The following is an 18817-nucleotide window of genomic DNA, read 5'->3' on the forward strand; positions in this document are numbered from 1 at the left end:
TCCCATGGAGGTGAAAGTGTGATGTGGGGCAGTTGCAGAGGCGCTCTTGCACCCCAGAGGTCTTTGCAACGCTGAGAGCCAGGCTCTCCACACGGCATAATGACAGACTTACCAGGCAGGATCACAAACTGGTAGCAAGAGGAGAAGGGCCTCCTCCCTCCGTTCAGGCTTGGAGAAAGTGGCAGAGGATTTGGCTGTGGTGCTGGCAGCCCATTCTTCGTGAGTTTTGCCCTGCCATGTGCTTCTCTTCCACCCTCCTCTTCCCACCCCTCACAACGGCTGCTGCCCGGCCGTCTCCTCCCATGTCACTGCGACCAAATTAACCCAGGCTTGCAGGTCAGTTCCTGTCCATCTGCCTCCTTCCTTTTTAGACATTTGGGACTCTCCAAGTCTGGTCTGCAGCAATACGTAGCCTTACATTCCAAGGGGCCGGAATGGCAGGCCTGCTTTGTAAAAAACGCAAGAAAACGGGAGGTAGGAAAATGTGTGACTCTCCACTAACTCCCCCCCCCCAACTTCTAGAACTACCTGCATGAAGAGGAATATTTCCTGGCGGTGAGCTTAAGTTTTCCGTCCCAGAGCAAGTGGTAATGTGATGAGGTTTGGGAGTTTTCTTCATTGGGACATTTGATGCTCTCCTTGCCAGCTTAGTGCTTAGTTCAGAAATAGAGCACAGCTCAGCAGTCTTGGCAAGTGGGATTTAAAAATAAAAAAATAAAATTAAGGACAGAGCATATTCTCTCTCTTTCTCTCTCACCCCCACCTGCCTGCTCTTTGTTGAATTGCAGAATGGGGAGGATCATTGGGCATGATTTATTTTTAGTTCCACATTTTAGTTCCTCTGCCAGCTTCCGAGTCCACGGGGGTGTTTGGGAAATGCAGGACATGATCCGTTCCAGAGATTGCAAATAGTTGAAGGTGGGGCGGGAGGGAAAGAGAAACCGATGCCATTGATTTCAACACTAGAAAACGAGCTTGCTTGTAATATGAGCCTGAGAGCATGCTTTGCGGTGGCGCAGTGATGCTAGATTGGCTGGCACAACAACAGCACTTCAGGTTAACTAGAGCTGTGTGTGCGAGTCTGTCCAAGTGCAGAGATATCACTGGTGTTGGACCCAGAACTAAGGTTATTTAAATACAAAACACGCATCGTCATGATGTGATGATCACGTTTGCAGCAGTTGTTGATATCATATGCATAGGATTGCCACCTAAGCAGAAAGATCTGTTCCCAGGGCTCTGGACCTGAAAAATTCAGCATTCTGGCCTTCTGATGTTGGCAGAACAAGGCGTAGGAGTGGGGTTGGTTAAAGAGTTGGCAAACACCACCTTGAAATCCTTCATTGGTCTTAGTTTATAGCCATAACATTTTCCATGTATTTCCCTCCTCAAGCAGTTTTTGGGCTTGAAGCAATTACTCTAAGGAAAACACTTTTGAGGGAGCTAAAGTTAGACTTGCTAAGAAAACAGCATTGAGATTGGCAGAGTGGGATCGATAAGAAATGGATATTTGCTGGGCCATTTTTGAAGTTTACAAACGTTTCAATCCCATTACTGGTCACATGCCAGGATGCAGTTTTGCTGACCAGTGCCATAAAATAATAGTTGGCAATTTTGCTTCTGTTTCTTTAGCAAAATTATGCTGTAGAAACAAGGAGCTTCCTTTTATTCAGAACCCACAATTGCAAACTTCATCTGGCCAGCCGTTTGGAGGCCCAGTGGATTTTAAAAGGCCCACATGCAAAGTGCAGGATTGGCTTTGTGGTCTGTGCCTCATTCTTGAGGAATCCAGATATGCTTCATATCCTGCCATAATTTGGAATGAGCTCACATTTGAGTACAGTCATGAGGAAACCTGCTGTTAAATCATTGTACGCTCATCCCCTGGGGACTTGGTTTTGGCGTCCAGCACAAACCTTGCGTGTCTGTTATAAGAATTATAATTCTCATCCATTCAGCATGTGGGCAGATGGAGGTGTTCCGTTATTGTTGGAGATGTTCTCTGCTCCCGAGTAATCCAACAGCAGGAATTTTGCTGTGTATTTGCTCCCTGCCCCCCTCCAGTGTCCAATATATGGGAGAGGAAGGTTAGAGCTGAGTGGATGTTTGAACATAGAAATGGAAACATACAACTGTAGACTTGGAAGAGACTCCAGGGATCATTTAGTTCAACACACTGCGATGAACCAACCTCAACATCCATTTTGAAACCAGACGAGACCCCGCTTACCTTTCTAAATGGGCTAGCAGTTTTATTGATGCACCACTCAGAGGAATAGATTGCTCTTTACTTCTGAAATTTTAAACCAAGGAGCTTGCTGGACTCCGACATGGCTGTGTGCCTCATTATATGGGCCAACTAAAGTCTCTCTTGTTTTCCCATTTAAATCTCCTTATTCAGCTTGTGCTAATTAGGGCAGCAAATAATTGGTGTGAAGTACAAAGCACTGTGAACACTTGACAGCTCATGTTCTCTCTTCCCTTCCCACTCTGCAGAGGATCCTGGGAGACTTTTGCCTTCTTCACTCAGTGTTAGAAACTGAGGCATGAAAGCGAGGAGCTAAATGGCATCTTAAACCTAGGTTACGGGCGCAACAATGGAATGTCTAGGTGCACATTTTAATAACAAGAATACAAAGCTGAAAATGAAAGAACTTAAGCTAAAGTCTTATGTTCATTTTTCACATGATCTGGTCCTTCCCCAGCCCACCCCCCTAATACTCTTAAGTATTAACTTTTTCAGCAGGGGGCCGGTCCACTGTCCCTCAGACCTTGGGGGGGGGCTGGACTATATTTTTTTTTGGGGGGGGAAATGAACGAATTCCTATGCCCCACAAATAACCCAGAGATGCATTTTAAATAAAAGGACACATTCTACTCATGTAAAAACACACTGATTCCCGGACCGTCCGCGGGCCGGACTGAGAAGGTGATTGGGCCGCATCTGGCCCCTTAGGTTGCCTACCCCTGCTTAAGAGGGTCTCTTCTCCAGTCTTCAGGGGGGGGGGGCAGAAAAAATGTCATTTCCTTCCACTCTGCAGTTTTAATCTGAAATCTGCACCCAGAGCTCAGAACCTGCTTGCGCTAATGAAATTCCCTGCCACAAAATGTGCTCCTATGAACCCACCCATCTGTAATAATTAGCTATGAAACTATGTGCTGTGATGTCCTCATGTTTTTCCCTGTCCTAGTTCCAGGTGGAATCTAGATATGTATAAAAAAAATGTTCTAAACATCGCCATCTAGTGTCTTTGCAGTTAAAACACACTTAAAACGTTTTATTTGCAGCTGTATAGCTGAGTCTTGTGCCGTAGGTAAGTCAACTTGGTGTTTACTACAGAAGTGCTAAATAGCACTTACTTGTCAGCTTTGACCTCACTCAAAAGGAGCTTCAACTACCTTGTGCGTTGTGTGTTGTGACATCATCTCTCCAGTGCGTCATTTGATGGCTCTGGATCATGTGAGGGGGAATGAGGCGAAGGGAGAAATAGTCTCTGGCTGTGTACACACCATACATTTAAAGCACATTCCCCGCACCCCCGAATCCCAGGAATTGTAGTTTGTTAAGGGTGCTGGGAATGGTAGTTTTGTGGGGAGGACGCTACAGTTCCCAGGGTTCTTTGCAGGTGTGTGTGTGTGCTTTAAATGTCTTGTGTTTACACAGCCTCAGAAAGGCAGCTGCCGATTAGGATGGCTGCAAACAGCCACAAAAGAGAGAGAGAGTTTGTGTGTGTTTGTGTGTGAGAGAGCAGGGGAGCTCTTCACTAAAACAATTACATTCCAGTGCAAAAATGAACCTGAGGAATGTTTGGCTCTACTCTGAATAAAAGGGAAGCAAATGGACAAACTGTGCATTTACTAATGCCTGTTGGGTTTCCCTTTTTTCCAGTGACTGACCTGCAAGAAGAGGGTAAAAATGCTATCAACGCGCCGATGTCCCCGGCGCTCCCTGATCTGCACCCGGAAGATACTTTACTCGGTACAGTATATAAATGCTACTTGTGGATTAAGAGATCTAAACAAAAGAGCTTCAGTTCCTGTGGAGGGAGAACAGAGGGATCAGGCCTGACATAATCCACCTGGAAGAGTGCCAGTGAAGGGCTGGAGTTTTGTGGCGCAGCTTCGCTGTCTTTTCCATCATCTGGGGTGGAGTCCCAGCATGCAGATCTTCCCCTCATTTTAAAATTCAGCGCTGCATGGCAGTGTCTGATGAAAAAGCACTGCAGTTCCACAATCAACATGATTGACCGGAACGGGAGTGCTAGCATTGCAACCAGGAAAGCTAATGTAATGTCTGAACGCAGCCTGAGAATCGGGGGTGGGGGGGGAACCCTGACAATACAATGGAGTGACTGGAAAAGGAGGAGAGAGACAAACTATTGTCTGGGGAGGTCACTTCCTGATTCACGCTGGAGAAGCTATTTTATAATGTTTCCCAAGTGGAGCAGAGTGACGCCGATGGTGAAATCCAGGATTTTAATCTGGCTGGGATTGGGCAACTGTGTGCTCATCCCACTCGCTCTCAAAACACTAGTAGTGGCAAAAGAGCAACACTCCTTTTCTTTGCATCCCAGTTCTTATTTAATGTAAAGCGATTTAAAAAATAAAAACCCATGGCTCTGCCTGCTAATGCAAACTCCAAGCCACATGCAAAAGCGGCAGCGACTGCAGAAGAGCTGATTTAAAACACCCCTGCAGTGTTGTGCACCCTGAGTGTGTTACACCTCTGCATTGTTATCCATGACTCTTATCTCCCATTTTTGTGTGTTTTACTAGAGGAGAAGCATCTACAACAACCCTTTCATTTTAAGTTTCCCCTGGCCCAGCTGAACAGTCCATCATTATTGTGAATTGTGATATGTTAGGTTCTTTCTTTTGCATGCTGAATGTTGTACTGTTGTTTTGTTGTGCGTTAACTTGGTGTTAATTAAATGAGTGTGGTGGCATATACAGTAAGTACTTTACATAGATAGATAAATCAATAAATACTGCATAGTTTGTTGGCACACCTCTATTGCAGGCTTGAGGGCTGCGCTAAGAGACAGTCGCTTTCCGCAGCCCTAGGATGCAGTCCAGTGTTGTTGTTTTCAGATGAGAGATGGGGTTCCTTATATTGCCTCCCAGGCCAAACCAAATAATCAGTTGCTTGACGTAGCCTCTTGCTCCTTTGACTTACAGACTGGTTACACTTTTAAATGTTCAGAAAAAAGTGCACATCACGTTCCAAGATAGAGTAGGAAATCTTGTCCCTGGTGCTAACTCCCTGTCCCCCAGATAACACATGCATGTCGGGAAAACACTGCAATTTTTTGCTGCAGGGCCCACTCATATAGCTCTGAAGAGATTCAGCAGCATAAGGATATCAACCGAATGAGTCTGCTAGAACAATGCCTTGTGCCCTCTTCTTTTAAAAAGAAGAAAGGGATATGCAATTATGGACCTCTCTGGGAAGCATATTCTATGATACAGCAAATATTTCTTGTTCATCACCACAGACCGTTGTAAAACATGGATAAGTATACATTTATTTAAGATAAGAACAAAGTTAAAATACACATCCAGGAATTACACTTACTTTGAGTTTAATCAAATTAATGAGTCACCTTTATAGTCCATTGCCATTTGATTCAAAGTACTTGCTCGGATTTCTTGGCAAGAAAAAAACTCATTTTAGCAAAAGCAAGGCTTAAGTGTCGAAGGAAGCCTCCCTTGTGGGAACGGCATATGCGCCTTGGCTTCTGCATTCTGCTGTGCTCTGTATCTGCACTGCGGAGGGGGGAAGGGGAGGCCCCTTGGCGCCCTGTTTCAGCATCCAGCTGCAGCCGTGAATCCTCAGCCATGGGGCAACACCATGCTTATTGTGTGACAGCCTCTGGACTGGAGCCACTGTGTCCAGGGGTGTTATGTACTGAAGTTCTCACCCTGGGCCAGCAGGGGGATACTGTAGATAGTTATGCAAATAAAGGATCGAAAGTGATGTTCAGTGATTGGATAGTTTTAGAAAGTTGCTACAGTTACGTTGTTCTGGAGCTCTATATAAGCAGGCTGACTGAGCCCCTCAGTTCAGTTCTGTTCCAGCTTACAAATAAAGAGCTGCTTTGGAAGAATCGCTGTGTCGTCTGATATGTTCGCCCACAACTTAACAAGTTTATTAGCCATGGTATTGGAAGGTGCCTTCAGGCAGATGCACTCTCACCCTCTCTTCTTCTTTTTCTTTTTTCTCCTCCTCCTCTTCTTTTGCCTCTTCTTTTTTTAAAAAAGAGAAACAAAGATCTTAGATCCACAAGACTTTTGTGAGGACAACCAAATACAGTGGTACCGTGGTTCTCAAATTTAATCTGTCCTGGGAGTCCACCGACTTCCGAAATGGTTTGAAAACCAAGGCATGGCTTCTGATTGGCTGCAGGAGCATCCTGCACTCAAGCGGAAGCCATGTTGGATGTTCGGCTTCCGAAAAACGTTCGCAAACCGGAACACTCACTTCCAGGTTTGCAGCGTTCAGGAGCCGATTTGTTTGGCAGCTGAGCCGTTTGGGAACCAAGGTTTGACTGTACGGAAAATAAAACATGCTTTGTGGGTTTATTATAGGACTCCCAAGTCCACTGACACAGTAAGTTTTCCATTGGAGCAGAGTGGCAGTCCTCACACTCTGCCATCTTAAGACAATAAAGGAAAGGGATCTGGCTGGATGATGAAAAAGGGAACTGATCACCCACTTGCCGCTCTGAGGAGCTGTGCCTTGAGGACCAGAAGGGTCAGGTCACCGTGTTGCAGGCCGTGTGATCGAAAGGCCCGTTCACAAAAGGGTGCGGCCAGTTTAACTTTGAGGAAACTAGCCCTGTGTGATCTTGCATCCTTCGACATGCCACGTCCCCGTGATGGCTTGATATTGCTTCTAACTTTGTACCATGACTGGGTTCTTCCGCTTATGAATCAGGCCGCATCTGGCTTTTGAGAACCCATCTCCAAGGCAGTGCTCTTGTGTGTGTGTCCCCTGATGGCTCTAACTCAGCGCTTGTCTTCTAAACCGGCAGAGGAGAATGAAGAGCGCACCATGATTGATCCCAACTCGAAGGAGGAAGCCAAATTTAAAGAACTCATCAAGGTAAGGGCTTCATTGATTAGTAGCTTTGCCTTTCTCTGATGCAAGAACACACACACTTTTCCAAATTGGAGTGGAAAAGTGGCTGGATGTGCAGCTGCTGCCTGCCTGGAGGTGGTAGAAAGGACGGTGCCGTTTCAGATTCAATGCAGGAAGGAAAATGACATTTTTAATGCCCCCCCATTAAAAAACAAAGCTGCACAGGCAGGAAAGTCGCAGCATTTCTGTGAATCATTCTCTGTGACTTTGGTTCCACGGAAGGAGTCCCCATCAAGTTGGAGATAAAAGTGTGTCCTGAGAAACGAAGCTATTGATATCTGGTGGTGATACCTTCCAAAGCAAAGTCCCAGAAAATGCAGCTTAGTCTGTACAGTGGTACCTTGGTTTACAACCATAATCCGTTCTGGAGGTCCGGTTGTATAGCAAAACAGGTTGTAACCCAAGGTGCGCTTTTGCCAATAGGGCATCCAAAAAAAGGGGGGGGGTTGTAATCCAAAAAAGGGGACACACACTTCCAGGTTTGACGTGGCTGTAATCCAAATCGGTTGTAATCCAAAACGGTTACAAACCAATGTACCACTGTATTTGTCTGTCGCCTGAGGAAGCATGTGGGTGGTAGATTCAGAGCTGCCGGCACTGTGTGTGTTTGGAAATGATTAGAACATTAACAGTCATAGCTTTGGGCAAGACCAACAGTAGAATCAAGTGCAGAACAGAAAGAGAATATCTTCTTACTGGGCTAAAGGAAGTTTCTCCCTGGGGTTATCAGTAATAGCTGACTTGCAAGTTTTTCCATAACTTGGAAGGTAGCTCAGATGGAATAACAGGATCATTTTTAATTAAATAGCTTAGACTAGTTTGAAAGATCTGGTGGCAGTCAACGGAATGCATCTTGAATTAAGTTCTGTAGTGCACAATCTATTGCACAATGGCTTTGCAAATCTTTTTGGATTTTCCAACGTATGTTGGTTTTAAACTTATGCACACCCACGTAATTTACAGAACTCCAGGACTGGAAAATCACCTTGCCTGAAAAATCTTCTCTCTTTGCACAGAGCCATAACTTAGCCACACATAAGCTGTCTTTTGTTTAGACCTCTTAATCCACAAGTAGCATTTATATACTGTACCTAGTAAAGTATCTTCCGGGTACATATCAGGGAGAGCAGGGGACATCAGTGTATTGATAGCATTTTTACTCTCTTCTTGCAGGTCAATCACTGAAAAAAAGGGAAACCCAAAAGGCATTAGTAAATTCCCAGTTAGTCCATTTGCTTCACTGTTACTGATATTTTTAGTTGGTTCTCTAGGGTATAGATCAGGGATGAGGAACTAGGTCTAGTTGGTGAGCCAGATGGTTATCTCCCCACCTTTTGTGGCCTAAGTTCTGACTGGTGGGTGGAGCTGCCCACCTGTCAATCACTTGATGTCACAGTGACATCAGACGATCCTTTTTTGCCTGCATGGGGCTTGCAAGTGTTTTGCAAAGTGCTATTTTTGTGAGATGCAGCCGAAGAATTTAATTCTAATACAGGAAATCTGGCACCATAATAAATTTCTTAATTTCCCAGAAAAGTCTGCTTGACTTGAGCCCCACCCCCCTTTAAAAGGATAGAAACTAAATAATGTATTAGGACCAACCAAGTAATCTATGTCTTTTCTTTATTGTCCCAGGTTTTAATTGACTGGATAAATGATGTCCTGGTTGAAGAAAGAATCATTGTCAAGCAGCTTGAAGAGGATGTCTATGATGGGCAGGTGCTACAGAAGCTCTTGGGTGAGCGGCTGCGGTAGGCAGGTGGCAGTGGACGGAGGGCGGGAGCTGGACCGAGGGGAATCTGGGATTGAATCACCACTCAGCCATGTTGGTCGCTGAGGAAAAGCAGGCTTTGCTAAACCAAAAGGGCTGTGTTTTGGACTTGAGACTAATGAAAAGGAGGCAACCTTTTGCTTCCATTTTTGATTGACCGTGGTTCAACGTTACAGTATTTCCATAGCTTCAACTGGTCAATCGTAAGTATGTTTTTTGAGGCAAGCCAACTGCGCAAACCGTGGTTTGAGGTTAACCATGGTCTGTCGAAATGAGCCAAGATGGGGCAAGCTTTGATTAATCAAAAAGTGGAAGCAAAAGGCTCTCCTTGTGGCCATGCCAGATGAGGAGAGAGATGGTTCTCAGAATGCTAAAGCATGGGTAGGCAACCTAAGGCCCGGGGGCCGGATGCGGCCCAATCACCTTCTAAATCTTGCCCACGGATTGTCTGGGAATCAGTGTGTTTTTACACGAGTAGAATGTGTGCTTTTATTTAAAATGCATCTCTGGGTTATTTGTGGGGCATAGGAATTCATTCTTTCTTTTTCAAAATATAGTCCGGCCCCCACAAGGTGTGATGGACAGTGGACCGGCCCCTGCTGAAAAAGTTTGCTGACCCGTGTAGCCCATTTACTCTTGCTCTTCTCCTCACTTGGCATTAGCTAGCAGGGAAGCAAGCCAGGAAGTTGCAGTTAACCATTCCTTGGTTAATGTATTTCAATCAAGCCTGTGCATGATTCTTTGCTTGTTTGAAAGCCTTTAACCATCATTCCCAGTTCACACGTAATGGGAAGCTATAGTTTACTGCCCCTTGACTCTCATGAAGGGATGAGCAAAGGGGGCTTCCAGGTGCAGATCCTGGTTTATGAAGCCAGGATGTGAGTGGTGTGAACCAGGTGAATGAGACCACCTTATTCCTGGTCTGCGACAGCTTGACCTCAGTGGTCCATGACTGATTACTGTAATATGCTTTATGTGGAGCTCCTTGTATCTGGTCTGGAAGCTTAACCGTTTGCAGAATGCAGGAGCCCAAATGCCTTAAGAACTGTCTGATCCCTTACACTCCACCTTGATCACTGAGATCCTCTGGGGGGTCACTCCTGGTGGTTCCCCACATCCCTGGGGTTTAGTTGGCCTCCACTGGGGACCAACCCTTTAGTACTGCAGGCCCTGTCCTGTGGAACTCACCAGCACTGGGCATTTGGCAGAAACCACTCCTCCCTTCTTTCAGACATGTTTTGGAAACCATCTTTGTTTATGGACAGGCCTTTGAAATACGAATTTTCTCTTTTTAACCAATCAGATTGGATTTATTGATGTTTTTAGTGGATACTTTTGTTGATTTTATTCTTATTGGAATATAAGCGTGGCTTATAACCACCTTAAAATATAAATAAATTTTAATTTCAAAAAGCTGATGGGTTTGTACCTGGCCAGGTGAGGAACTGGCTGCAGGGGGTCCATGTTCCCCATCCCTTTTGCGCCACCTGAAGAATCTTGTTTCTGCTTGTCTCTTTTCCCAACCCAGAGAAACTAGCTGGCCGTAAGCTCAACGTGGCCGAAGTGACACAGTCGGAAATAGGCCAGAAACAAAAGCTGCAGACTGTCCTGGAAGCTGTCCACGATTTGCTGCGACCCCATGGCTGGGCTATCAAGTGGAACGTGGACTGTAAGAAGCTCGTCTGGGCTGGGTTTGCCGTGGCTCCACTGCCAGCCCCTTTTGTCTCCACTCAGATAGCAAGACTGGGGAAGATCTTTGCTTGAGACCTTAGGAGAGCAGCTGCCAGTCAAAGTAGAGAGTACTGGTCAGGTAGACCCACATCTGTGTAAGGCAGCCTGGTGTGATCAGAGAAATCCCCCCTGCCCTGGCACTGGGCAGCTTAGCAAAGGCAAAACAGTATTCTGCAACTCGTGTACATTATGCAAAATGGCTTGATTTGTGTCATTTAGCTCATTTTGCATGATTTCTGCCCCTCATGGGGAAGAGCAAGTTGCCAAACAGGACACTGAGCCCCCCCCCCACTGACCACTCAAAGCTCTTATTGAGACACCATTCTGATGTCAGTTTTCATCTGCTGTTCCCCATATGTTCCAGCATATTTTTGTACCCGTGACTAAGAACCTGCTTTTTTCAACTCCTCGAGTGGTTTAACAGTCAATCCCTCTTGAGAATTGTAGCTCTGAGAGGGGAATAGGCACCCTTGAAAAACTACAGGTCCCATAACTCTTTGGGGGAAGCCATGAATGTTTAAAGTGGTCCCATGGCGCTTTCGGTGTGTGGTTTGAATGTGACCTGAGAGAGACCTGGGGATGCAGGCAAAAGGAATCGGGGAGGAATAAAGATGCCCCCAAGTAACTTGCAGTTGCCATGGGTGGGGGTTGGAGTGTAAAAGATGTGCAGTTCTGAAGAAGAGGCTCTGCGGAAGACTTAGCGGAGAGGCAGGGTTCTTGGGGCCCCCTGGAGGCAGAGGGTCAACCCCAGATCACCGATCCAAAACTTACCCGGAAAATGTTTTCCCTTAATTGCCTTTTAAAATTTGTGTGTCTCTATATACCTGTGTTTCCCTTCAAGCAATCCATGGCAAGAACCTGGTGTCCATTCTCCACCTGCTGGTGGCTCTGGCGATGCACTTCCGGGCTCCCATCCGACTTCCTGAACATGTTTCTGTGCAAGTGGTTGTCGTAAGGGTAAGGGCCTGTTGAAACCTTATGTATGTATTTCCTACAGATATTATCCTGTTTTCTGAAAGTTGGTTACACTTTTTTAGAGATCCTTCTTTCCCGAGATTGACTTGGGAAATGTGTTTTCCCAGTGGAAATATTGTACACACACCCGACTCCCAGCTGGGGAAAGGGAGCTGATTCCTTAGATACAGAGTGCTTTTTGGATTCCAGAAATCTGGGAGCAAAGTGGCTCTTCTGATTCTGCAGAAATCAAGGAAGGGAAAAGCAGAAAAGCAAGGGTTGGGTGCCCCTATCATCCGTGCATGGAAGCACCCCTGTTTTTCTTGCCTATGGCTGTTAAGAGCTGCATACATTTTTTTTTAAAACTTCTGTATTGATTACAGCTGTAGCTGCAATATGCTAAATAAATCGTTTGCTGATGGTGGTTGTTTTCTGTGACTTGACGTTACTTCTTAGGGACTGTGGGAGAAGAAAACAATTTGCCATAAACAGCACCAGTAGATAGATTGATGGTGTAACTTTGCAAAGTCCCCAAAGGTGCAGGGCAATTTCCTCGCATCTATAAACTCTCCACAGAATGTGAGAGATTAATACATCTCCCTGGCTTCAGAGGTCTGTCTTTCATTTAAAGCTGTGGTCACTTGGGAGTGGGATGAAATTGTTTTGCTGAAGGCAAAGGAGAGTGGGCCTGCCTTTGGCCTTTGCATTTTCAAAGATGCCTCCTTGCGTGATTATCTCCATTTGTTGGAGGAGGGAAAAATAAAAGACTTCTGACAGGAGAAACAATCCACATACAGTGGTGCCTCGCAAGACGAAATTAATCCGTTCCGCGAGTCTCTTCGTCTTGCGGTTTTTTCGTCTTGCGAAGCACGGCTATTAGCGGCTTAGCGGCTATTAACAGCTTAGTGGCTTAGCGGCTATTAACGGCTTAGCGGCTTTAAGAAAAAGGAAACAAACTCGCAAGAACTCGCAAGACGTTTCGTCTTGCGAAGCAAGCCCATAGGGAAATTCGTCTTGCGGAACGACTCAAAAAACGGAAAACCCTTTCGTCTAGCGAGTTTTTCGTCTTGCGAGGCATTCGTCTTGTGGGGCACCACTGTAACAACATAGTGCAAACAGGGTGTCAATCTCCTTTGTTGCTTTTAAAAGTGCAGTATTTAAGAAAGGCACCACTAGGTGGCACAACTCTTAGGTTAAGCAGGGATTTCAGAGCCTGCACGAATGCTTTCTCTTGCTCAAGAGGAGCAAAAGAACACCTATTTTAGAATGCTTCTTTGATGCATTTGTATGGTAATTCGCCATGGGCCAATACAGATTCTGACAGAGAAGAAGAGTTTACAAAGGACTTTGCCTTAAATTGGAACCGCTACTTTTATAATCAAGGCTGTCATCTTCTTAAGGAACTCCTGTTTGTTTTAACCAACTAACTGTTAGTTTCAGTTGTATGTAGATTTAATCAGTCACCTTGAAGAAAAAAGGGTGTTTTAGTTTTTAAGATAATGCAGGTCTGATGATGTGGTAGACAAGCGGTGTGCCTCTTCTGTTTGTGAGAGAAGAGGGCCTTTTCAGAGACGGGCAACTACCACCCATAGCTTTCATTTGTACTTTAAATGAAAAATAATGGGCACTGAGATGCTGTTATTGCTTTTACATGATTGACACCTGCTTTTGTGATGGTGGCAAGCAGCCTTTTCAGTCACACTTCAAGCAGAATTTAGTGTTGTGCCACAAACATTCTCCTTCCTGTCTTCCAGAAGCGGGAAGGTCTTCTCCAGACAGCCCAGGTCACAGAAGAGCTCACCACCACCACAGAGTAAGCCCTTCTCCTACACCAGGGGTCCCCAAACTAAGGCCCGTGGGCCGGATAAGGCCTGAGAGACTCGTTTATCCAGCCCCCGCCGACCCCCACTGCCTGCTGCTGCCGCCCGCTCTTATCAGCGCTGTGCTGCGTGGCTGCCCACTTCCGGGTCAGAGGAGCACCAGAAATAGCTTGTGTGCATGCGCAAGCGTTATTTCCGGTGCACATCTGGGTCGGAGGAGGCCTGTGGAAATGTGCACAAGCTATTTCTGGGGCTCCTCCGACCCGGAAGTGTGCCGGAAATAGCGTGTGCACACGTGTATGCGCATGCGCTCCCCCCCTCCGGCCCGCTGCGCTGGAGACACCGGCCCGAGGCGCAGTAAGTTTGCTGACCCCTGTCCTACCCTGAGCTCATGGGGAGGGCTCAGAAAGTTCTCACCTGGGATCATCTGGGACAGCCCCGTCCATTGTGCCCCCTAAACAGTATCTGGACCTTTGTAGACCATTGTAGTATGTAGTGGTTTTCATACTTCTCAGCCTTGAAGGAACTCCTGCGTGCTGCAGACGTTTCTGCGGACATATTCCAGGGCGTTCCCTTGGTTCAGGTGGGGCATCAGACAGGCCTGTTGGGCCTCACTGTTGCCTTGTATGAACGGAAAATAAAAGCTATGATACATCTAGTGGCCCTCCTGCCGATCTACGTTGCGTCGTAGTGGTGGGCAACCTGTCTCGGGAATGGGGGCACTTGTTCATAATTATATATTTATATAGTCATTCATTGAGTAATGCCAGGAAGACAGTGAAATGAAGGAGAATTCTTCAGGCACCAGAATTTCAGAGAAGGCAGAACCTGATGCCTGAAGGATGCAATCGAGCTTTGGATGCTCTGATTCAGGCAGCAATCCATCTTGGGCCAGCACTGAACACCCCCCCCCCCCGGGGGGGGCACAAGGCCTTGGAATTCCCATGTCACCCTCCTTGGAGCTCAGATTTTAGTATAATGGTAGTGGTATATAAGAAAATTGTTCTCTGGCATTATGGGGTAATAATTTTGCCTTTCATAAAAGATTGTGTAGCAAGATTAATCTTGGTCTGGGGTGTGTTGGGGGGGAAGATACCTGGGTTTTCTTATTCAGTTGTGGGCTCTTAGGAGCCCATTATTAATGCACTAACTAAGCATTTTCTAAAACTCTGATTTGCAGGATGATGATGGGTAGATTTGGTAAGTACAAGCTTTTAACTTGGAATATAAACCCATAATAATGATCCATGTGCAAGTTTCGAAAAGCAGTAAAATCAAGTTGCATTTCCAACTAGTAATGCTGTCTCTTGTTTAGTTTGTCTCCCACAATTTAGGAGTTGCCCTTAAGCCTGTTTTTGCCCAAGGTGGCACATTAAAACAATCCTCTCATTCTCCTTTTGGGCTTAGAGCAGCCTGTCTTCTTGAATCCCATTTTGCCAACTAGGACTGCACTGGACATTTTTGATGTGCAGCCAAACTACAGAGTTCAGCTTATTTTCTGTTGCTGTTGATAGCGCCCACCTTCTCTGTGCTTCCAGCAAGTCCTGACTCCTGTGGTCTGAAGGGACCGCTCATTCCTGCCTTGCACATGAGCTTGGGGCAATCCCACAGCTGTTATGATCTTCTATATCTTGCTGGCCTCCTCTGTTCCTTGTTGCAACAGGTTCTCTTCCTTCTTTTGCCCTCTTTGTTCTCAGTCCCAGTGCAGCTTGATCTGCACCTCCTGTTTTCCATGGAACACCCTCATTTGCATGGAGGAGCAGAGGAGTTCCTACTAAGGCAGTAATGACTCCTCAACAACTGGGATTAACTTCTCAGAAGGCTATCTCCGCTTGCACTCTGTGCTTATTTTCATTCATTCATTCATTCATTCATTTCATTCATATCCCAACTTTCCTCCACGAAGCTCAAGGTAGCATACTTGGTTCTCCCCCTTCTCATTTCATCCTCACACCAACTTGGTGAGGCAAGTTAGGCTGTGAGTTTCATGGCTGACTGGTGAATTGAACCTTGGTCTGCCGCATCCTAGTCTGCTCCGCTAACCACTGCATAGCACTGGCTTCCCCCTTGCTCAGTGAGTCCATCACTTAGATATCGTATTTTTCGCCCTATAGGACGCACATTTCCCCCTCCAAAAATGAAGGGGAAATGTGTGTGCGTCCTATGGGGCGAATGCAGGCTTTCGCTGAAGCCTGGAGAGCGAGAGGGGTCGGGGTCGGTGCGCACGGACCCCTCTCGCTCTCCAGGCTTCAGGAAGCTATGCGCAACCCTCGGGAGACTGGCTCCGAGGGTTGCGCAGAGCTGCCTGCAGTCCCGGGCTCAGTGCAGCTCTGCGCGGCCATCGGGAGCGGGGTGCGAAGTCCCGCCTGGTTCCCGGTGGCTGCGCAGAGCTGCCTGCAGTCCTGGGCTCAGTGCACTTCTCCCCATCGGCAGCTCCACAAGCTCGGGGGACAGCGGGGAGGCGGAGCACGCATTCCCGCTGTTCCCCGACCTGGTTCTTCCAGCCCCACACCTGGGGGGAAAAAAATAAATCCCCCCTTTATTTCCCCCCCAAAAAACTAGGTGCGTCCTATGGGCCGGTGTGTCCTATGGGGCTCAAAATACGGTAAGTATGGAATAATGCATATCTTGCTTCTGTGAATTTTCACTAAAGCCTTTATTGATTTGTTGAAACCTTGTTCCCTTTCTCAAACCAGAGCGAGATGCTTTTGACACACTCTTTGACCACGCTCCAGATAAACTAAGTGTCGTAAAAAAGGTAACATGCCATTTGTGTTTAATGGTCCAGTGGGCATTTTTTTGCACTTTCTTCAGGGTCCTGCTTTCACCAGGGTTCGTCTAAGGACACGAACCAGGAGCAGCGGCTTTTTAGGTGCTGGGTGATTATTGCAAGATGCCTACTCCTCACAATTACAACTTATTTTGCAGCCTCCGCATTAAGTTGCTGGCACAAAAATCCCAGCCTGTATTTGCCCTCTATTTACTGTTTCTGACAAAGATCTCTGTCATGTTTCTGAGAATGGGTGTTTTTCCTGGGATTGAAAAAAACTGACCAGCAGCCTGGATGAAGCAAAAACTGAAGTGCCTCAACCTCAGCTGATAGCCCTTCCTTTGCTGAACTCCTCCTTCCTTTCTGCACTTTGACCCCTGAAGAGCCACACCACAACGGGGAAACCTATTTTGGCCTGAGGGCCAACGCCCCTTCTGGTCTTCTGGGCAGCCTTCTGGCAGCCACTTGCCAAGGGTGGCTGGGTCCAAAGGAAGAGGGGGGTGGAGCAGGGAATGCAACGTTTACATTTTGTGCAGTAGGCGAGTTTCTACACCCACTCACTCACTCGCCCCTCCATCCTCACAAGCAAGAGACATTAATCAAAGGACAGTCAGGCAAAACACTCAAGATCCGAGCTGCAGAGGCGTGTAATAAAGTTTTGCCTTAGGCAGTTTGTAGAGTCCTGAGGATTTACATCCTCCCTCCCTCCCTGTTGCTTGCGGATGAGTCTGTCGACTGAGGAGCTTTCTTGTGCTTAAACATGTTTAAAAGCAAGCCTCCTTGAAAGGTCCAGGTTGTCTTTCATCTGACGCTTCCAGAGCACGACATTTCCCCACGGGAGCAGCATGCTGGAGAATGCCGCCAGAGTCCGCTTGCATGGGCAAAAGACACTTAATGTGACTCGGTCCCCGTTCCATTGAATTCCAAATATAATAAACCTGCCAAAGTTTCCTTCTGCATAAGCATAAGGTTTACAAATGGGTGGTTTTGTGTTGTGAATGTGTTTACGTTCCTTCTTGGAAGTGTAAAATGAATAGCGGTGCGGTCCTGGGCATGCCAGTAGATGGGCTTAGAGTTGCAGCCTTAATCTGCATATCGGTTGCTTATTAATTTCCTTACCTGCTGTGTTCTTTTTCCTTTTCAGTCCCTGATCACTTTTGTGAACAAGCACCTAAATAAACTTAATCTGGAAGTGACAGAATTAGAAACCCAGGTAAGAGGCATTACTCAGCACCAGTGTCGACAGTCAAACCATGCCTTCAGATATTTTAAAACATCTTCCTTTTTAAAATCAAGAAATAAATCAAAGTGTCTGCAGGAGACTGTAAATGTTATTAGATGACTGGGTTTTAAACACGTAAACTTTTCCTCCAAGACTGTTTTTGCTGATAAAAACCTCTCTCTCTAAGCTGCTTTCTCACTCAAATATCTGAGCCTAAATACAGGAACAGTTTAAGCTACATCGCTGCCGTAGGTAAATATTACATCCCCTTGTCTTTCTCCCCTGGAGAGTTCCCCCCAGTTTCTATCCTGCCCCCTCACAGGTCCTTTATAAGACCAGTTGTAACAGTTGGCTCTGGAGAATATTAACCACTCTCAATTTTACCCGTGGACTGCCATCTGTCCAGATTTTAATTTGCTCTGAACTAATTTTAAGACGTATTTTAACTAACTGGTTGCCTGATTTTATGTTCTTTGTATACTGTCTTAGTTTCATGATGTTAGCCGCCCTGAGCCTGGCTCCGGCCGGGGAGGGCAGGATACAAAATTATTATTATTATTATTATTATTATTATTATTATTATTAGATAGATTGGTCTCCACCCCCAAACTCAGCACACTTGGGAACACTCCTTCTTGTATCACTAGCATTTTTCTTCACCTCAATCCTCAGAAGGGTAATAATAAATCATTAAATCCCTGCAAACACCAATTGATGCCAGCAATTCCGACCAGAGCTGAAGTGCCCAGGAGAAATTGATTATTGATTCAGCATGTAGTTTGCAGCACCTCTTGTTTGCCTTCTCCTGGGGTCCCAGCGGGGGTGTCACTCGTGTTTCTCTTCAGTTTGCAGATGGCGTCTACCTGGTTTTACTGATGGGTCTCCTGGAGGACTATTTTGTTCCGCTCCACAATTTCTATTTAACGCCTGAAAGTTTTGATCAGAAGGTGGGTAGAAATCCTAGCCGGGCAACTTTGGTTTGCCGCATTCAAACGAGCCTTCCGTCTTTATATTTGCCACTAAAGCCAGAGTGAAACCAGCACGTTCTCATAATGGTGGCAGATAAGCTGCATGGTTAACATTTTATAATTCTGTGAAAAGGTTCTGAGAAGCTTAGCCATGAATCTTACCTGGAAAACCAATTAATCCAGCTGCTAATGTGCAGCCCGCAGCTTTACAATGATGTATTAGCCGCAGGGGTGTGTGTGAGAGAAATCTAAAGATAAAATGGCCTGCAAATATAATTTGAAGAGAAAGTAAAGTCTGTGGAGTCACCCTTATCTCACAGACGGTGGTCCTAGAGAGCAGCTGGATCTGTGTGCACAGGGCACTTGAAAAGGCCACGATCCTTTGGGAGGGACAAAGGGCAGGTGAAGGGGACAGAATCTGCTCTCTCACACAAATGGCT

The 18817-nt window shown here is 46.2% G+C and overlaps 1 protein-coding gene across 1 annotated transcript in view; it reads left to right on the forward strand.

Annotated features, from left to right (window-relative positions):
* The window catches only part of PARVB (parvin beta), a 44202-nt gene that overhangs the window by 12538 nt on the left and 12847 nt on the right, over nucleotides 1-18817 (forward strand). The window contains exons 2-11 of the mRNA XM_028728718.2: nucleotides 3890-3979; nucleotides 7035-7105; nucleotides 8777-8879; nucleotides 10441-10581; nucleotides 11485-11600; nucleotides 13352-13410; nucleotides 14598-14617; nucleotides 16114-16175; nucleotides 17332-17400; nucleotides 18255-18356. Of these exons, the coding sequence (XP_028584551.1) occupies nucleotides 3890-3979; nucleotides 7035-7105; nucleotides 8777-8879; nucleotides 10441-10581; nucleotides 11485-11600; nucleotides 13352-13410; nucleotides 14598-14617; nucleotides 16114-16175; nucleotides 17332-17400; nucleotides 18255-18356 (833 nt within the window). The remainder of the gene's footprint in view (nucleotides 1-3889; nucleotides 3980-7034; nucleotides 7106-8776; nucleotides 8880-10440; nucleotides 10582-11484; nucleotides 11601-13351; nucleotides 13411-14597; nucleotides 14618-16113; nucleotides 16176-17331; nucleotides 17401-18254; nucleotides 18357-18817) is intronic.

This window comes from Podarcis muralis, chromosome 6 (assembly GCF_964188315.1).
Source record: "Podarcis muralis chromosome 6, rPodMur119.hap1.1, whole genome shotgun sequence".
NCBI lineage: Eukaryota > Metazoa > Chordata > Lepidosauria > Squamata > Lacertidae > Podarcis > Podarcis muralis.